We start from the raw sequence: 17,476 nt of genomic DNA on the forward strand, positions 1-17,476 counted from the left end.
AGTGAAAATCTGTTGCAACTTCAGCTGTTGAAGGTGCAATTCCCTGAAGTCACATCCAGTGACTGAGTAACCGCCTCTATAAGACATATAGTTTAAGATATATACATTGAACTGTGCCAACCGCCGTGGCTAGATTAATGCCACCTTTCTTCGATCACATTGACCTTTTAATATATCTTGCTGCTAACCTTTTGTCCCTATCGCTCCCTCTACAACCTTTACCCACACACCTCCCCAGATCTGTGTTACATCAGTCTGCGCAATCACATCACTCTTGTGTTCTGTGTGAGGGAGAGATAAAGTGTGGGAGCAGAGCATTTGGGTTTGTGCCACTTGAGCAAAGTCTGCCAAACCAGTCCCACTGAAAGCTGTCACATTAGCCCACTGTTCAGTGTTTTTGCTTGCCAAAGTGGCATATTTTTTATTGGCAGGCTGATATTTCTTTATTTAAAGTGCTGGCCTTACTTTTTACATGACGATTTTTATCATCTTCAAAGCCACAAACCACAGCAGCTATAAGTGAAATACCTTGATTTTGATCTCTTTTCTAGAAAATGTTGCAGCTTTGAGACGGTGGTGGCTGTGCATTTTCAAACAGGAATAAAGAAGACTGTATGTGCATACCACCAGGTGTTTGATTCAATACACTGGTTTGCGGGATGCTTCATCTGTGTCACCTGAGGCAGTATTTTAGTCTGCGCTGCACAGGTGCGCTCATTGTTCTTTATCAAAAGAGGAGCAAAATTGGTTGATGCCTGTCCTGCTGTTCCTCTGTGTACAGTTTGGTGTGTGTTTGCGTGCACCTTTTTGTGTGTGTGTGTGCATGCAACTTGTGTTCTGCAAGTGTTTTTAGTAGATGAAAGAGGACAGGTCAGAACAGAATGAGCAGAAATGCCCTGCAGCAAATACGGAATCATTTTAGCTTAATATTACCTCCGCTTTAGAAGATCACGGGTTCATCCATCTAAATGCGGAATCACAGCACAGGTGTTCAAAACGCCATAAAGGTTTTGGGCACTGAGCTGTGAAGTATGAACATGATACGGTTGAATTTGAGTGTTTTGAAATCGGAAAAAAAAAATGCATATAAAATATGCAAATATCACACACACACACACACACACACACACACACACACACACACACTTGCTGAAACATGTGGTGTTCCACAGGGTCCATGGTGAATGGGTGGGGCTCAGCCTCGGAGGATGACCGTAATTTCTCCAGCCATAGGTCCAGTTTGGGCAGTTCGTCTGATGGCTCCATCTTTACCCACTGCAGCTTTGCCCAGGCCCTGGTGGCCGCTGCAGACAAGGCAGGCTACCACCTGGAGGGCACTAGTCTCAGCAAGAGAGGTTGGTGTGTGGAGACCAGCTACACACTGCCCGACTGGAACTTCTACCAGTGGCAGATGATTTCTTCCTCTTTGCTCTGATTCTTCCTCCTGTCATCCAATGGCTGATGTTTTCCCCCATAATGGTGGCTTAATATTGGATTTCCTCTCTACTGCTTGGGGACGCTGTGCCCAGGTTGTGCATGGCACCTGTTGTACATGGCTGGACTGCAGATATCTCCCTATCCTCTACTTTGACTCGGTTCCTCTGCGACTCATTTGGCTGTGCACTCCTGCTTTCTTGGGTTAAATGAATAATAAATGGGTGATTATACTTGCAGCCTTTTGCAGGCTTTACCAGAGTTCTTTCTCCTCTAATGAAAATCTTTGTTTTCTAATAGGTTTTTGAATCTTGAATGATAACCTCTACCTTTCTCGATGACAGCCTCAGCTCCACTGTCTAGGTGTTGGCTCCTTATTGTCTTTATTAACCAGCTGGCTTGCGGTCCTGTATCCCTCCTGCAGGTAAAGGCTTGTCCCACAGGCCCCGGCCCAGCAGTCCATTCTCAACAGATGGCAGCACAGTCGGCACACACAGCTTGGGCCACCAGAGGGCCACCAGGCCCACACGCAAACCACGAAGCCAGGGCACAGCACCCCACCGGAGAGATGCTGGTGCAGACGGTGAGGCAGCGACTGAAAACACATTTTAAATAGTTTACGCAGAAGGTTCTCTAAAACATCTGTTGTTGTTTTAAAAACTCGAGGGAGTTATATTAATGTGATATTGGATGGAAATTTGTCTGGACAGTTTTTACTAGTAAACTACGTCTAATAAGTAATTCAAGGCTTCATTTGATTCATTCTGTGGGTTTCCTCTTCGGCACAGACCTACCTCCTCCCCCGGAGCCTCCCCCCAGTCAGGGCCAGGGCCGTATCCAGGGGGCCCGCAGTATAAGCAGCATGGTACCCCCTACAGATAGAAATAATTCATCTCTGGAGCGCACGCCTATGTCGGGACCCCTGTCCGGGCCGGATGACATGAAGAGCTCCATTGACAGACAGACACTCGCTTCTCTGGAACATCATCGCCAGGTTCAGGACAGGCTGGGCTCCATGGACCGCACTGATGATGGCCGCAGGGGACACAAAACAGGTACAGTTGAAACAAGACTGAAGTCTTCAGCCAACAGCACGGTAAAGTTATTACACACCTCATGCTCATTAACATGCTAACATTAGCGTGATAATTAAAGTGCTTGCAATTGTGGTCTTCTCATGTTCAGCATATGTACTTTTTATATTATCTACTATTTTACCATCAAGCTTAAAGTCCGTTGAGGCTGAGGTCGTTGTGTTTTGAAGTACCGTTGTGTTTTCATGAACTAAAGTATTGAAAAGCTGGACATGTTGACATGCTTGTGGTAGAGGATGAAAAGTCTGTAGCAAATGTTAAATGGGCAAATGCAAGGACATACCATTGCTAGAGCAATGCTGCTAGAATGGTTGCAACGAGTTAATTGAGGCCAATCACATATATTTTAGGATAGTGCACTCTAGGCTTTACATAAGCACTTAGCATATTTATTTGTAAAAATGAAGGGCTAACAAAATGATATATAATATATTGCACCCAAACATAATCCATACAATTATTTTGCAATTCATTGCGCAGGAAATAAAACATCTAGGCTTCACATTCTAAACAAGTGGACATTTTCCAGTTCTTGACTGAAGCTCTTAATTTATAAAAGAGATAAATCATTGCATCATAGCAAGAAAACAACAAGGACACAAGAGTTTTGCTGCTGCAGTTACATGACAGTGAGGGATTTTTCTCTGAGTTCGCTTGCATGCTGCGATGAGACTGGGCTCCCATGAACAGATTGCGCTGTCTGCCACTTGCTCCGGTTTCCAGAATGCCCCCCCAATGCCCCTGTAACTGTTGCCAATAGCATCCTGCTCCGCTCCAAGTAAGGCAGGAGGCCCCAGCAACTGAAATGCTCTCTAATCGCTTCGGCTTGCTTTTCTCACACAAACAGCAGCCACTCTACTCTACACCCCATCTGTGTGTGTCTGTGCTCATGTGTGTGGGTGCGTGCGTGCGTGTGTGTTTGTGACCATTAGAGCTCTCCATGCTGTGCGCCCTGCCCTCTTTGTGCCAAGTCTCTCTCAGACAGTTAATCTGAGACTGTGAGACAAAGACAGGTGCCACAATCAGCATCTTTACAAAAAACCATAGGTGAATTCCCATATGTGTCAGAGTGCTGACTGATTCACAGTAGAATCCACTGAGGTCGGGGCAGACTCTATTACAGTCATTAGCGGAGCAGTGGGGAGCAGTTTGATGAGATTTCACGAAACGATGGAGACTGCTGAGGGTCAATGTTATGCTGCCCTGCAGCAGGGGGTGCCACAGCAGCCAGCAGTCCCACTCTTATTGTATTTACCCTGTTATAAGGCTGGTAGCTGCAAGGCCATGTGTGAGGCTGAGAGTCCACTCTGTGGCAAGCCCTGGCATAGCCTGTTGGCACCACCACTCTGCAGATGTCAGGAGGGGGGGGGGGGGTCCAAAGTGCTCTTTGTCTCCATACATCAGATGTTAGATGTGTTTCACTGCAACAATAAAAGTCATAAATTGTGTCTGCTTTTCAAACTTTTAGTATGCCTGTGTTTTCAGAGGACGGGTGCCTGCCATACAACAAGCCATCCTTTCCCTCCGCCGGTGGCCAGAGCTCCTCCGGCACAGCCTCCTCCAAGGGCTCGACAGGGCCACGCAAGGCCGAGGGTCCACGACAGCCACAACAGTGGACCGCCACAGAGCACGCCGAATTCCTGGGGACCATTGGACAGGGACAGTACGCTGGAGAGTTATGTGAGTAATTACGTGTTTTTACGGCAGTGTCTCACAATATACGGCACTGCATGTATCGTGAAAAAAGAAGCCACTGTGACACAGCAAGACTCCGGGAGGTCACTACAACTGGCTGTTGTTAGATGAGTCGTTAAGGCAAACAACTCCCCATAGAACTGTAACTCGTTTATGCAACGTTTAGTGAGGTTTAGCGGTGTTGATAGACGTATATTTCTTTAGCTTCAGACAGACTCAGGCTAGCTGTTTTCCAGTCATTTAGTCTTAAGCTAATATTTGTTTTGCTTGATAAAGTATCTTTGTTTAGCTGTGTGTCTATCCTTAAAATGTTCCCCCTGCGCTGTTGTTCAGTGTGCAAATGAGTTACATTTCTTGCATGCGTCAACAAACTTGCCCAATAGAGTTGATTCTTATTCAGATTTATGCTAAGCTAAGCAATTACCCAAAATATGTTTTTCCATTTTCTAAACAAACCTGACATTTTTTCTTTTTGTTTTCCCTTCCTACCACAGAGTGATCTGCCTGGGATGTGAACTGGAATAACTCTGGTCTTTCCTTGAAAGAATGAGGCCCTCCTCGTCGGGGCAATGAACTTTGTCCTTGTGTGTTCTCAGAGGGAAGGATTGCAGTAGAGGGCACTACAGAGAAACGCTGTGTCACAGAACTGTAAATGTGATGTATAGACACAGGCATACTGTACATCTCACTATGTTTTTCGTCCTCAAGAAAATATTTTCCACCTCCTACCTTACTGTAATTTTCTTTTTGTTAGAAAAAGGCAAGCAAACAAAAAAAAAAAAAGAAAACATCTGTACAAGAACAAATTTTCTGGTAAATGCTCTTGGGGGGGGAAAGGGAATTTTGTTTCCTGTAAATATATTCTTTAACTTGCTGTTGCATCGCTATGCAAGCCTAATTCAGTTTGAGCTTTTAATTTCCATATACAGAAACAGTTGGTTTTTATCTGGTTATTTGTATTATATGTGAATTGAGTGGCTATTGGGCCATAAAATAATTGTTTTATAATCCATTGTTTGTTAATACTTACCATTAATTATTATCATTATTATTATTATTATTAATTATTGTTTTTGCACTGCAATTTTTGGTGATAAGCACAAAAACATAGCTCCTGCTGACATGAAGAACCGGAATAATATGTGAAGAGGAGTTTCTGTACTGTAAAGTAAAGAGAAGAAAATTATATACTAATGTACAGAGAGATATTAAAGAGTACGGCTTTGTTAACAGACAGCAACAAAGAAGGCACCCATTTCCATGGTTGAGACTAATTGGGTGGCAAACAGACAAGGTTCCCGAGGGTCTGAAGGGCAGATATGAGGCTGGGAGAATTGTACACAGAGGATACTGTATAACTGTAGGTGACCAAGTTGATTATTTAATTTCCAATTAACTGTCTAAATCAATAGTTTGATTTATTAAGAAACATTTAGTGGTCAATGTTTTGGGTAACTCCGGGCATTGCCCTGTCTTCCGAAACAGACTGAGGGAGTTTATTTTTTATCTTTTCAAATCTTTTCCAAGTATTTCAAGTTTAGTTTTCATGATTAACTGCCTAAATAATTTCACTACACTGAGTGTACGCTCCTCGTTGAGTATAACAGCACACAAACTATAGTAACAGCCAAAAGGGAGGAAGAGTCAGTGAAATCTGTCCTCATGCTGTACTTCAGTCATAGCACTTACAGCAATGATACTCCCAAACCTGCCTAAAATATCAGTGGAGTATAATTTGTTTACATCTTTTATGTTTAGAATTTTATGTTCCAACATCTTAATATTGTTTGCTTTTTAAAGCACTTCCTGTTTTATGTTCGTCATATTATCTGTGATACAGTATCATCCAAGAAAGCAACACATTTACCTGTTCGCCCCAGCTAAGTGCTGTTAAAATGAGGTAATCTATTAAAGTAGTTGATGCTTTAAAGGTTGGTGCCTCAGTTAGCGATAGACCATGGTCAGCACAGCCTTGTGTCGATAACTTTGAGAAGAAAAGGTATGTGTGTACGATTTACAACGTAGCTTAGAGTCACTGTTTGATCCCAAAAAAGTGACAATGGAGAAAAGCCTTGATTAGTAACTAGCAGGCCCCACTGCCTCCATGTCTACAGCCACAGTGTGGAGCAGAACACTTTCTTTCTGCCTGACCGCCACAAAACACACACTTAACATCTGCCGCTTCCGACTTCTCAGCCTCTGAATCTCAATTCTTTTGTCTTTTGAGACAACTTTTTAATTGGTTGTCCTTTTTTAATGAAAAGCTTGTTTCTTTGTATGCCTTTTATGGACTCCAAAACGCTGCTTACAACAATGTTTTCAATATTATTGTTCAGGATTTTTGTGGTTAACTGACTGTTTGTTTTGTCTTTTTTTGTACTGCTAATGTTGATAAATGGGGGGTGGAAACTAAAGGCCGTCAGATGCTGTTGTACTGTTGTCGTCATGCCATCGTCATTTTATATCATCCACCCAGTGGCCAGTGTTCTGGAAATGAGGTGCAAAGAGTATCTCAGGTTATTTTACATTCTGGTGGTGTTTATGTATGTGTATCTATGTGTATATATCCATACGCATCTCCACTTGATTATGCCATTCCATTTTCATTGACAAGAATATCCCTCTCTCACGTCCGATTCTGTCGTCCCCTCTTTTCTTTCTCTGCTGTGGATTTTGATTCTGAGTATAATGTGCTGGTTCATCCACCTTAAGACAAGATGTCAGTAAAAGAACATACCAAATTAAGATTGATATTTCTAATGTCTAATGCGTTTTAGTGTCTCTTTAATACTCATTGTCTTCTTTTGAATCACAGTGTCGTTTTGTATTTATTAAAAATGATAATAAAAGTATATTGTGAAATATGCATAAAGATTGGTGGAATATAATATGTGGTTTTTTTTTTCGTTCCTTGTAAAGTTTGCTGTCAGAGCCGAGCAGCGAGGCCATAAGGAGATGATAGGCACACCGTGCTCACAGCACGGTGGAATGCCGGGTCAGTAGTCGTCTGAGTCACTCTTCGTCCTGCATGTTCACCGCACTGCTCCTCTCATGTCAAAACTAAAGCGACTTAAAACATTATCAAACACAAGGAGCAAAAACGCTCACAATTTGCTTGTCATGACAATAGAGAAAATGTCTTTTTGGAAGGATGAAAGTACTTTGGCTTTCCCTCTCTTTTGTTCATTTTCTCAATATTGTTGATTCTTTGTAGCCTATCTGTGTGTTGCCTTTTTGCTATAAAAGATTAAAAATGATGACAAAAAGAGAAAGTTGTTGGGTGAAGTCTTTCTGTACAGTATGGGGTGAGGTGACACTCCGATCCAATGCCATTTCTACAGTACAGTACATCTGCTTTTTTTTTCTGTAAACCACTTTCTGTATTCACTTGCATGTCCTTGTCCAAGAAGAGAGTGGATCAAGAAAATAAAACTTTTACAGTCTCATTCCCATGTTCTGTAAGATAAATCCATGTTCTTTTATTTCCTTGTACCTGGATCAATATCAAATAAAATATTTTTCAAAAATGATATTGCCTAAAATGATGTTTGTTTTATAGGACAGATAGAGAGACTGTTTTCAGGGGCAAATAAGTCAAAAAGAAAACAAAGAAGTAAAAATGTCTCTTAGCTGTAAAATCTTAGTTTTTGTAGACTGCTTTCTTTTACTCGAGCGAAGACAACATGAAAAATGGCAAGTGTGTCTGCTTGTCCAAAAGCGTGCTTCCTCTGATATCGTGATAGTATTTGACCCAGCAACATGTGTGTAGTCATTTTGTTCTGTGTGTGTGTGTGTGTGCGCGTGTGTACATGTGCACTAGAGATGTGTAGCCTACTCTGTGATTGTGAACGAGCTCCTGACTCAGCTGTGCTTTTTATGTCAAACCAATCCCAACCTTGATCCTTCTAGAGGAGCAGCTTCAAACACAAATCCAAATCTCCTCTATCACTGAGACAGGCAGCTTGCTTTCAAGCTCTCTTCCATGGAGCTCACTTGTGAAAGACGTGCAAAACTGGATATATATAAATTAAGAACAGCTTCGATGTCAACATTATGTACAAATATAAATTAACAAAAGAAGTGTGTTCTTTATCTTCCATACTTCATCAAACATTTTCTATATTCCTATTCAAATGTTGAAAGATTAGAGTGTATAAGTGCTCACATCATTATGATGGAAGTATATGATGGCCATTCTTATGCTCACTTCTGTTTCATTAATTGTTGATACCATTTGATGCACAGATTTTGTGCAACATGTAACCATTTTAGACCACTCTTTTAGCTTTCTTTTCAGCTATTGGATTATGAGCACTTGTGTTCTGGAAATTGCTCAGAAAGCCCCTTATTGTAAATTTACCTGAAAGCCATTCATCCTCTGAATACCCTCTAGGTCTCTGGTCTGTGGTTGTAAAGTTTAATGAGGAAGTGATTAACCTAGAGGTCACGATAGGTCATTTTATACAGTGACATCAAGTTCAGACCATCAAACAATGGTCCTACTACAATGAAATGGCTATCGGCCACTATGGGGACTAACGTCATAACGCATAAATACGATTGGGATCATTAAATCCACAAGAGTCTCAGCTTTCCAGACATACCAGATTAATGCAATGCCACACTGGGAATTCAGAAATATTCAAATACACCATTTTAGAATAGGCAGAAATAACACATTTATGCATCATGCACAGTCTTTGCCCAAAACTGCATGGGATTAGTATAGCGTGGGCATACCTGTAAAGGGGAGACTCATGGGTACCCATTAAACTCATTCAGATGTCTTGAGGTGAGAGGTCAAGGGACCCCTTTGAAAATGCCCATGCCAGTTTATCTCTTGGCCAAATTTAGCTAACTTTGGAGCATTATTTAGCCCCTTTCTCGAAAAGCTAGCATAAGTAGCATCTCATTTATGGTGCACATAGGATTACAGTGCAAATCATATAACTGCAATGCATCTGATTCAGTTCTAGGTGGGGACCTGTCTTGTATACTTTTGCTAGTTTGCTTTGTTTGAGGCAAGATATTTGGAATAATTTAGTATGAAACTACAACTTTACACCACTGACGAGTCTTGGTCCAAATCTGTGTTTTTACAACAGGCCTGATAATATATCGTGTTCACCTTTAAACTCAAAACGTTTCACTGATTTCTGAACTGAGAACACTTTTAAGTATTTAAGGGGCTGTATCAAATAAATAAATCTAAAAGTTGTCTTACCTGCACGGTTATCGTCCAACTCACAGCCCACTCCCCTCAGCAGGTGCTCCTCCTCGATCGACAGACGGCCGAGGGCTTTTTTCAGGCTCTTCTGTTGTCCACAATAGTAGTGATCCAGTAGTTTAGTTCTCCAACAAGATTTGTATCAAGTAGCCTTTCTCCAGAAGTTAAAAACTCAAAGAGTTGGCTCTCCACAGTTTGGATTTACAAGAGGTGTTCAGCTCAAGAGGTGTTCAGCTTGTGTTGAAGTCCAAGTTCAAAGTGAGGAATCAGAAAGTTCTGAGGCCTTCAGTAACCTCGGTCTGTTTCCATGCCATATAGTGATGCTCGTGCAATTGAGCAATACAGAGAGACAGAAATATTAATTATCTTCTCATATTCGTCAAACATATTTTTGATTTTATCTTTCAGTGCTCTGTACCATTCAGTACAGCTATGAGTTGTAAACATTACACGACCCGTCTCTGCTGGAGAGAGAGAGAGAGAGAGAGAGACAGTGGGATTAAGCAAACTATATATATGTACAGTATATGTATATATACATATATATAGTACATTTATATGTATATCTATATATACATATAAATGTACAGATTGATCAGATCAGACCTCTCAGTAATGACACAGTCTCCTTGACCTTTACCTGATACCTCCATAATGATACAACTGTAGACAGGAAGCCTCTGTCTCCCTGTCAGTCATAAATGTGTGGCGAACAATACTAAATGAAACTTTTAATCAGCCTATCATCCCCTGCAACACAGATGTCGATTAACGTTAATGCTCAGAGCTTGGTGATGAAATGACACCTGGAACAAGGTAAGACAGCTATCTATGTTATTGTATGTTTGTTAATGGCAGGTGTAAGTTAACGGGAAGAGCAACAGTTTGTCAGGCTCCATTCAGTGTTTGTTGGTGGCTGAAAATACTAAAGAAATACTAAAGGGATTCACAGGGCTGCCTGTTTTCATATCCGGTGTTGACATAGTCTGGTAGGTTGTGAGTGAAATGTGGCCCACAACACATACATTATTCCTGAATGCTGAAAATATCCCAGTATGAGGGGAATGTTTTTTCTGTCTTGCATGCATACATGTCTTTGACTGTTTAAAATGGGAAAGCCAGTTTTGTTGTTGCTGTTGTTTGGAAATGGTGAGAACTGATTAAATTACTACTTGAATTGTTTTTCTGCAAGAGAAGCTATATGTGCTCTGTTTCCTGCAGTGGGTCCCAGTATGCAGTATATAGAATGGAGAAAGACAAATGGTCACATGGTCTTATATGTGCCTAGTACAGTACCAACCAAAGGTGGTGTGTCTTTAATTGTATCCAAGTCAACGTCAGAATCAGAACCGTTTATTGCCAAGTACGTTACACATACAAGGAATTTGACTTGATGAATGGCGCATAACAATACACAATGAACATCGTCTGGGGCTTTGTTGTTGAACCCAACTGCAGATGGGAAGAAACTGTTCTTGTGGCGTGAGGTCGTGGTCCTGATGAAAGACTTCATGACCACAGAGGTCAGGGCGACGGGCCTGTAGTCAGTCCTGATGCACATTGAAAATAGGCTATAGGGTGGAATGACGGGTACATATGAAATAAACCACTTAGGTTTGGGCTTATTTACATGTCTCATAGAAATTTGCTGTACCTTTTATTTCTTACTCCTTATTTTGTAAATATGGGCACTTTTTAAAGTCATACATTTGTGTTTTGGATACTGACAAATGAGGAATGTCATTGTACGGCCTGTGAATCCTTTGTGGTGGCATTACGTGTAATTTCTCTCCTGGATGATTGGTTAAGAGTTAAAGGTTATCCCTTGTTCTTAAATGTGTCAAACTAGAGAATAAGTTGGCATTAATGAATAATAAAGCATGTAAAGCGGACAAATTGAGTACAGTCTCAACAGTCTTACTCAGTTCCTCATAAATGTCAGCAATTACTGGTTTTAGTTTTCTGTTCTCCTCCTTACTCCTTAATCCTTACTTTTGAACCAAGGCTGATGTTTTGGGGGTGTATTTGTATGAAATAGTTTATTTATGTGCACAGCTTTTCCTTATTGTGCTCATGTCTGAATAAAAGATAAAAAAAGCCTCCTTCTTCTGAAGTGTTTGTCAAGTGTATATGCACACATGTGAAAGCCCTGTTTGAAACCATTACACATCATTCATATGGCCAAGAAATAATTCGGCAGAAATCTAGCTGTGAAGAGCTGTTTCTCTAAATCCCATTATCACCCCAATTACCAACGATCTTCTTACAAGATGACATGAGAAATTACGTCTGAATTATAGGGTCTTAAACGCATAACATTTAACGTGCACTCAGGTGAGTGCAGATTAGGCATGAGACGCGATGAAAATTTCATGTCACAATTATCCTGGCCAAAATAATTACAATTCACAATATTATCCCAATAATCATCAAAACATGCTTAAAACTCTTTAAATGGCACTAAAACATACTGTAGTCACTTTACCGTTTGTAAAGTAACACATATTTTTATTGCATCACAGATAAAAAACCAAACAATCTTAAATAAGGTAATCATAAATCATAAGGTCCCCCTGCATAGAGGATAAGTAAATAGAAATATAGCAACAGTGTGTGTGTCATTTCGTTCTTTCTTTCATCATTTTATTTTAAATCAGGCTCTATTTTCTTTAATTCCCGATCATGATAGCGAGCAAAAAAGGCTTTTTCAAGTCACTCATAATGATAATTCACCACTACAAACTTCTTGTCATATTTTGGCGGGGGTTTAGAATAAAAAGAGAGAAAGAGAGGTCCTTGAGCATGCAACCGTACAGTAACTGGGCACCCAAAGTGTAAGATTAGCAATGGACGGACACAGACGTGCACACACAGCTGACCTATCACATGACTCTCCTGGCGGAGATAACATCCCCACACAGAGTCAAAGAATGATTTGTTTGCATAACTCATTTCATGAATTTTTTTGTATTCCTATTCATCGTAACGGTTCAGCGAACTGCCGTGACCCTTTAAACAAACCCATCGGTGCAGACGAGGAAGGAACTGCTCCCATTTCACACCTCTTCCTCTGTCTGGGCCTGGGGGCAGGAGGAGTAATGACTGCTCCGCTCCTTGCCAACAAAGCAACTTTCCCTCCCCACGCTCATCTTTATTTCCAAATGTTTACCAGTGCGCACTCCTCTTCCTCATTTCTCACCTCCGCCAGAATGTGTAGCAAATATGCAGTTTGAAAAGATGTACCTGTGTCTCTGCATACTCCCAGAAGCCTGTGCTTTCACACAGCTGTGTAATTGTTGCATCAGACCGTTGGCGGAGAGGGTCTGTGGAGCAGAAAACTGGTTAGCCAGGCTGGAGGAAATAAGCTTTGCTCAGCAAATACATACTGCAGTAGCACGCAAGTTATCGGGGTGTGAGCGAGTGAGCTGCGTGTGTGCTTGGATGTCTGTACCCGTGTGTTTGTGCTGGGAGAAGGGAGCTGCTGTGTATGCGCTTGCAAATATATCTGTGTACACGTGTGTGCGCGTGTGTGCGCGTGTGCGTGTGTGTGTGTGAGTCTTGATGAAAGGAAACATCTATTGCCCGTGTTGCAGGATTTTTTTCCCCTCATGCTTCTCCTCCCCTTTGTCTTTGGACTGGTGACAATGAGTGGAGGTGAGAGGGCAGCAGTACCAATGCAACACCATTCATCACACATGTCAAACATCTAGACCAGCTGGGGACAAGCGGAAAAAATTAGCATTTCATCCCTCGTCCACCCTCCCCCCCCCCCCCCCCCCCCCCTCTCTCTCTCTGTCTCAGCCATTATCTCTCTCTATATTTCCTTCATAGCTCCACATTTGATAAATGACTCCATAAACCACATCATTTTCCACCTGTTTGGATGAAAACATGACGTTATTTCCATATGTTCAGCTTTGTGCCACAAAACAGACGAGTCTGGGTGCTGTTCTTCTTTAACAAGACTATTATCCCAGCGCTACTGAGCCCTTAATGACAGTGCGGGGGAATCATATTGACTGTGTTACTGCTTAATGTTGAGAAACGTATGCAAGGCTAAGGTGGAAAATCTCTGTCTTTATTAGGGCTTCAACTGATTGTTTTCCTTGTTGATTAATCAGACAATTACTTTCTTAATTAATCCGTTCTATTAGAGCCAGAGCCCAAGATAACGTCTTTAAATGTGTTGTCCAGCCAAGTCTAAAACCCAAAGACCGATGTAAGCAGTACATTTTCCCTTTGGAGAAACTGGAACCAGCAAATGTTTGACAAACTGAAAGATTGCTAGAACTATTGATTGATTATCTATTACATATACTCTTAGAATAGTTGCTGATTCATTTTCTTCATTCATTGATTAATTGTTTCAGCTCTAATATTGTCTTATCTAAACACCCAGCTTGGGCACAAAACACAATCTAGGTGCATGGCTTGGCTACATAAAGCCACTGGTCAGTGATTATGCTCTTTCATAGAAAGTAACAAGTGGAGTGGAGTGATGAGTGAACCATCAACTAACAATAAGAAACTGAATTTGCTCAATACGCACACAAACACGTCCAGAAGCATATTTTTACATTTCAAATCTATTTCCTTCCTTTTCTCCGTGCGTAACTACAGCGCCAAAACATAGATGACCTGCAACTCAATACTGTACTTTGAGTCCATTGTGTGAATAGACACAACGTCCGGAACCTTTGTAGGAGTGTTGTAGGTTTTGTACTTATTTAGTTTGCAAGTTATTGCGATGGAGGGAGAGGGGGTGGGAGCGGGCGTTACATTTCACCTTGCACTCTTTTCAAAAGGGACTATTCACACAAGCTGAGAGCAGGGATGCTCGTGAAAGCAGAGCGATTTTATTCAAGAGAAAAGAAATCTCTGTTGGCAGAAATAAACAGTAATTGACTGTCATGTATAATAATGGTGAAGGCTGCTGAAAAGAAACTACTGTATGGATGATTCTACTTTGCTGACTTGAATTGTGTGTGTGTGTGTGTGTGTGTGTGTGTGTGTGTGTGTGTGTGTGTGTGTGTGCACCACAAATTGCCACTAGATGTTTTCATCTAAGTACAATTGCCATATACTGAAAAGGGGCGTACCAGTGTTTGAGTACAGAGCTTTTGTTGCGAGGTATCCTGTTCCTGTGGGACTCCTTGATGAACAATCTCTTAATCAAAGCTTAATTGTTTAGCATGATCCTGAGTGACCTGCTTAATGGGAACCCCCTCCTTGATTAATGATGTGTGTTAACGAACACAGTGGGAGACACCCCAAAACCGTGTCTGACTCTCGTTAATTAAAGGCTGGTCCAGCAGTATCTGGGACTGGATTATGCAGTATTAAGTGATGGAAATAAAAACAGAAAGCCTCACGTTAACTAATGTTTGTGTAGTAGTTGCGTGCCAGTACTGCTGCAGTATTAGATTTCTACCATTACATTATCTTCAGATGATTTTTGGTGAGGTGTTTGGCCGTTCTATAAATCACCAGAAGCAAGAGATTTCTTTTATATGATATGATAATATATGCCCTGGAGTGTTTAGCCAACAGAATAAGAGAGTACATCCAGTAAAAAAATAGATTCAGAAATGTTTTCTCTGACTGTGAGCCCGAGCTACACGTTTCCCCTGCATGTCCTTCAAATATTGTCTTCAACAAAAGAAGCATTTCTAAACCCGCTCTCGGCCTTCTGCTTAAAAACCACACCGACAAAAGAACACGCAGCGTTTTGTCTCTGGATTCATGAAGTGGGCCAGAAATAATAGAATTGTGTATACATTTAATATATACATGTATGCATGCTCATGGCTTTCACGCAGTAGCACTTAAACACGTGTGGTGGGCAGAGCTTTGCAGATAGAAGTCGTTGCCAAGGACTTGCAGAGAAACATGCCCTCACCTTTTGAATGTTACAAGGCCGTGGCTGTTTTCAATGGCACTGCCGAATAATACACTTAAACTTTAGAATAGAAACTGTTTGAATCTTACAGTGTGCTGCACACATTATTTATTAATTTTGAAGAACTTTTTGTATAACATTTTATCACCTTGATATGCGGCAGCAACATTTGAAACGGAGCACACTGGCAACATGGTGAAGAGGAGACCTTGGTATTTTCTTGCTGATAACACTCTGTCTTCTTCACCTACTGTCAATGAGCACTACAAGCATGAATGTCACCACTCTTTGAGGCGTAATCGGTTAATCACCCCAAGATGGGCAAGGTCACTGTCGACACACGCTGCCCAACCACTTATCTTCCCCAGCTCAGGCCACACAGGAGGCGGGAGAGGGGCTGGAGAGGTGGAGGGGGAAGGGATAATGTTGGAGATGATTTTAAAGGGATATTTCATGTTATCCTGCATCTATAATCTGTTTTGGTTCCCTCCAGTTAAATGTCATCTTTGGTTAATCTATAAACGGTATCATACATTCTATATAGGTTGCACAACTTGAGCAAGTCCTTGGTGTTTTTGATGAAGCTTAAGATGTACCTGCACACCCCTACCTTCTCAAAATTCCTCTTTGACTTTTTTTTCCCCACTCATTACTTCGGTCACGGACAATAGCAGATGGAGCAGCTGCCGGTTTAATTGTCTTTATTACAGAGGCATCTGCTTTCTGCTTTTTTAATCCGGAGCACCTCGCCAGTAGATGCCATGTTTAGGAAATTGGAAAGTAAACATGAACTAACATAAAAACTGTTTCTCCATCAGATTGTAGTAACTGTCAGCAAATGACAGTGAGTTGTGTGTTTTTAGGCCAGAAGATTTTTAGAAGCTGTAGATTGCCGCAGCAACCTACACGCTTACACCTGTCCTTGTGTTGTTAAAAACAAAACAAAAAAACATAAGTAAAATAATATTAAACAATGTTGTGTGGGCATATTTTCCTCTTGCCATCTGCCTCGCATGTATTACTACACCCGTAAGTCTCTTAAATGAGAGAATGAGGATCCCACTGGCTCTGTTATTTTTCTCAGCTACTGAGATGTGTTGTACCGAGCCGAGGCTAAGGGAGAAAACAGCAGATGTTAGGCTCTGACAATCCTTTCTACCTTGGATCTGCAACAACAAAGCAGCTGAGGGGAAAAATGTCATCCGCGCATCATCCCTGACGGCCCTGCATGAATGAATAATTACTCTACTTTGACTCAGTTCAGGGAAAAGAAGCTAAATAAACCTCTAACCCTCTTACCTTGAAACCCTTTCAAAGGGGAGGCCCCGCATCCTGACGCGATAAGACGGTGACACTGAGGAGGCTGTGACATGCCGAGATCCTTCAGAAATAAAACGATTTTTCTCGTGGCAAAACGCTCAGGGAAATGAAATGATTCACCCCAGCAGCTCAGTACGTGCTTCTTCCACAAAAAGAAGAGATGGGGACATGGGGTTCATCTGTGGAGACGAAGGGGGAGGGAAAACGTTGGAGTATCTTGTTGGCCGTGTTGCGCGAACAGCATTCGTGTCAGGAAGGAAGTAAGGCTTTAGAAATGCATCATTGTAGCCATTATGCTTAATAATTTGAATGACATCTCAGTGCATGACTCAAAGGCACTTGTATGGGCGCTGGCAGGGGTTATTAGAAATGACTCCCCCAATGATGCGTGTCACTGAAGCAGCAAATTAACATGAGGAGATGGAGGCATGTTAAAAGCAGCAGAGAAATGGGGAGGGCGGGGGGGGGGGGAGCTGAGATGGAGGGAGGAGGGAGAGATGTGAGGGGGAACAGGGATAGATGCGGAGAAAGATGTTGCTATTTTTCACTCTCTTTGTTAGCTGAGACGCTCCGGTTGTGGTGTTCCAGCTCCTGCTCCGTTGAAGCTTTTTCTGAACACCAGGTGCTTCTATTGTGATAAATGATTCTCAACTGTGCCGAACAATGGCAGAGGCAGCCAGACATATCCCTCATCAAGTGCTTCCACAGCTCCTCTTCCACAAGCTACACACCAAGCACACTGGATTCTACCAGCGCTTCTACCGCCCCACAAGACTGATGGATATTTTTGCTTCCTGTTTACCATGT

General features: G+C 41.7%; 1 protein-coding gene across 1 annotated transcript in view; it reads left to right on the plus strand.

Moving 5' to 3' along the window:
• The window catches only part of robo2 (roundabout, axon guidance receptor, homolog 2), a gene marked incomplete at its 5' end in the record, with an annotated part of 149,480 nt that extends 144,625 nt beyond the window's left edge, over positions 1–4,855 (plus strand). Inside the window, 5 exons of the mRNA XM_079166603.1 lie at positions 1,173–1,355; positions 1,859–2,017; positions 2,223–2,489; positions 4,014–4,208; positions 4,718–4,855. Of these exons, the coding sequence (XP_079022729.1) occupies positions 1,173–1,355; positions 1,859–2,017; positions 2,223–2,489; positions 4,014–4,208; positions 4,718–4,719 (806 nt within the window). The 3' untranslated portion in view covers positions 4,720–4,855. The remainder of the gene's footprint in view (positions 1–1,172; positions 1,356–1,858; positions 2,018–2,222; positions 2,490–4,013; positions 4,209–4,717) is intronic.
• Between the last annotated feature and the right edge of the window lie 12,621 nt (positions 4,856–17,476).

Source organism: Pholis gunnellus (genome assembly GCF_910591455.1).
Source record: "Pholis gunnellus genome assembly, chromosome: 9".
NCBI lineage: Eukaryota > Metazoa > Chordata > Actinopteri > Perciformes > Pholidae > Pholis > Pholis gunnellus.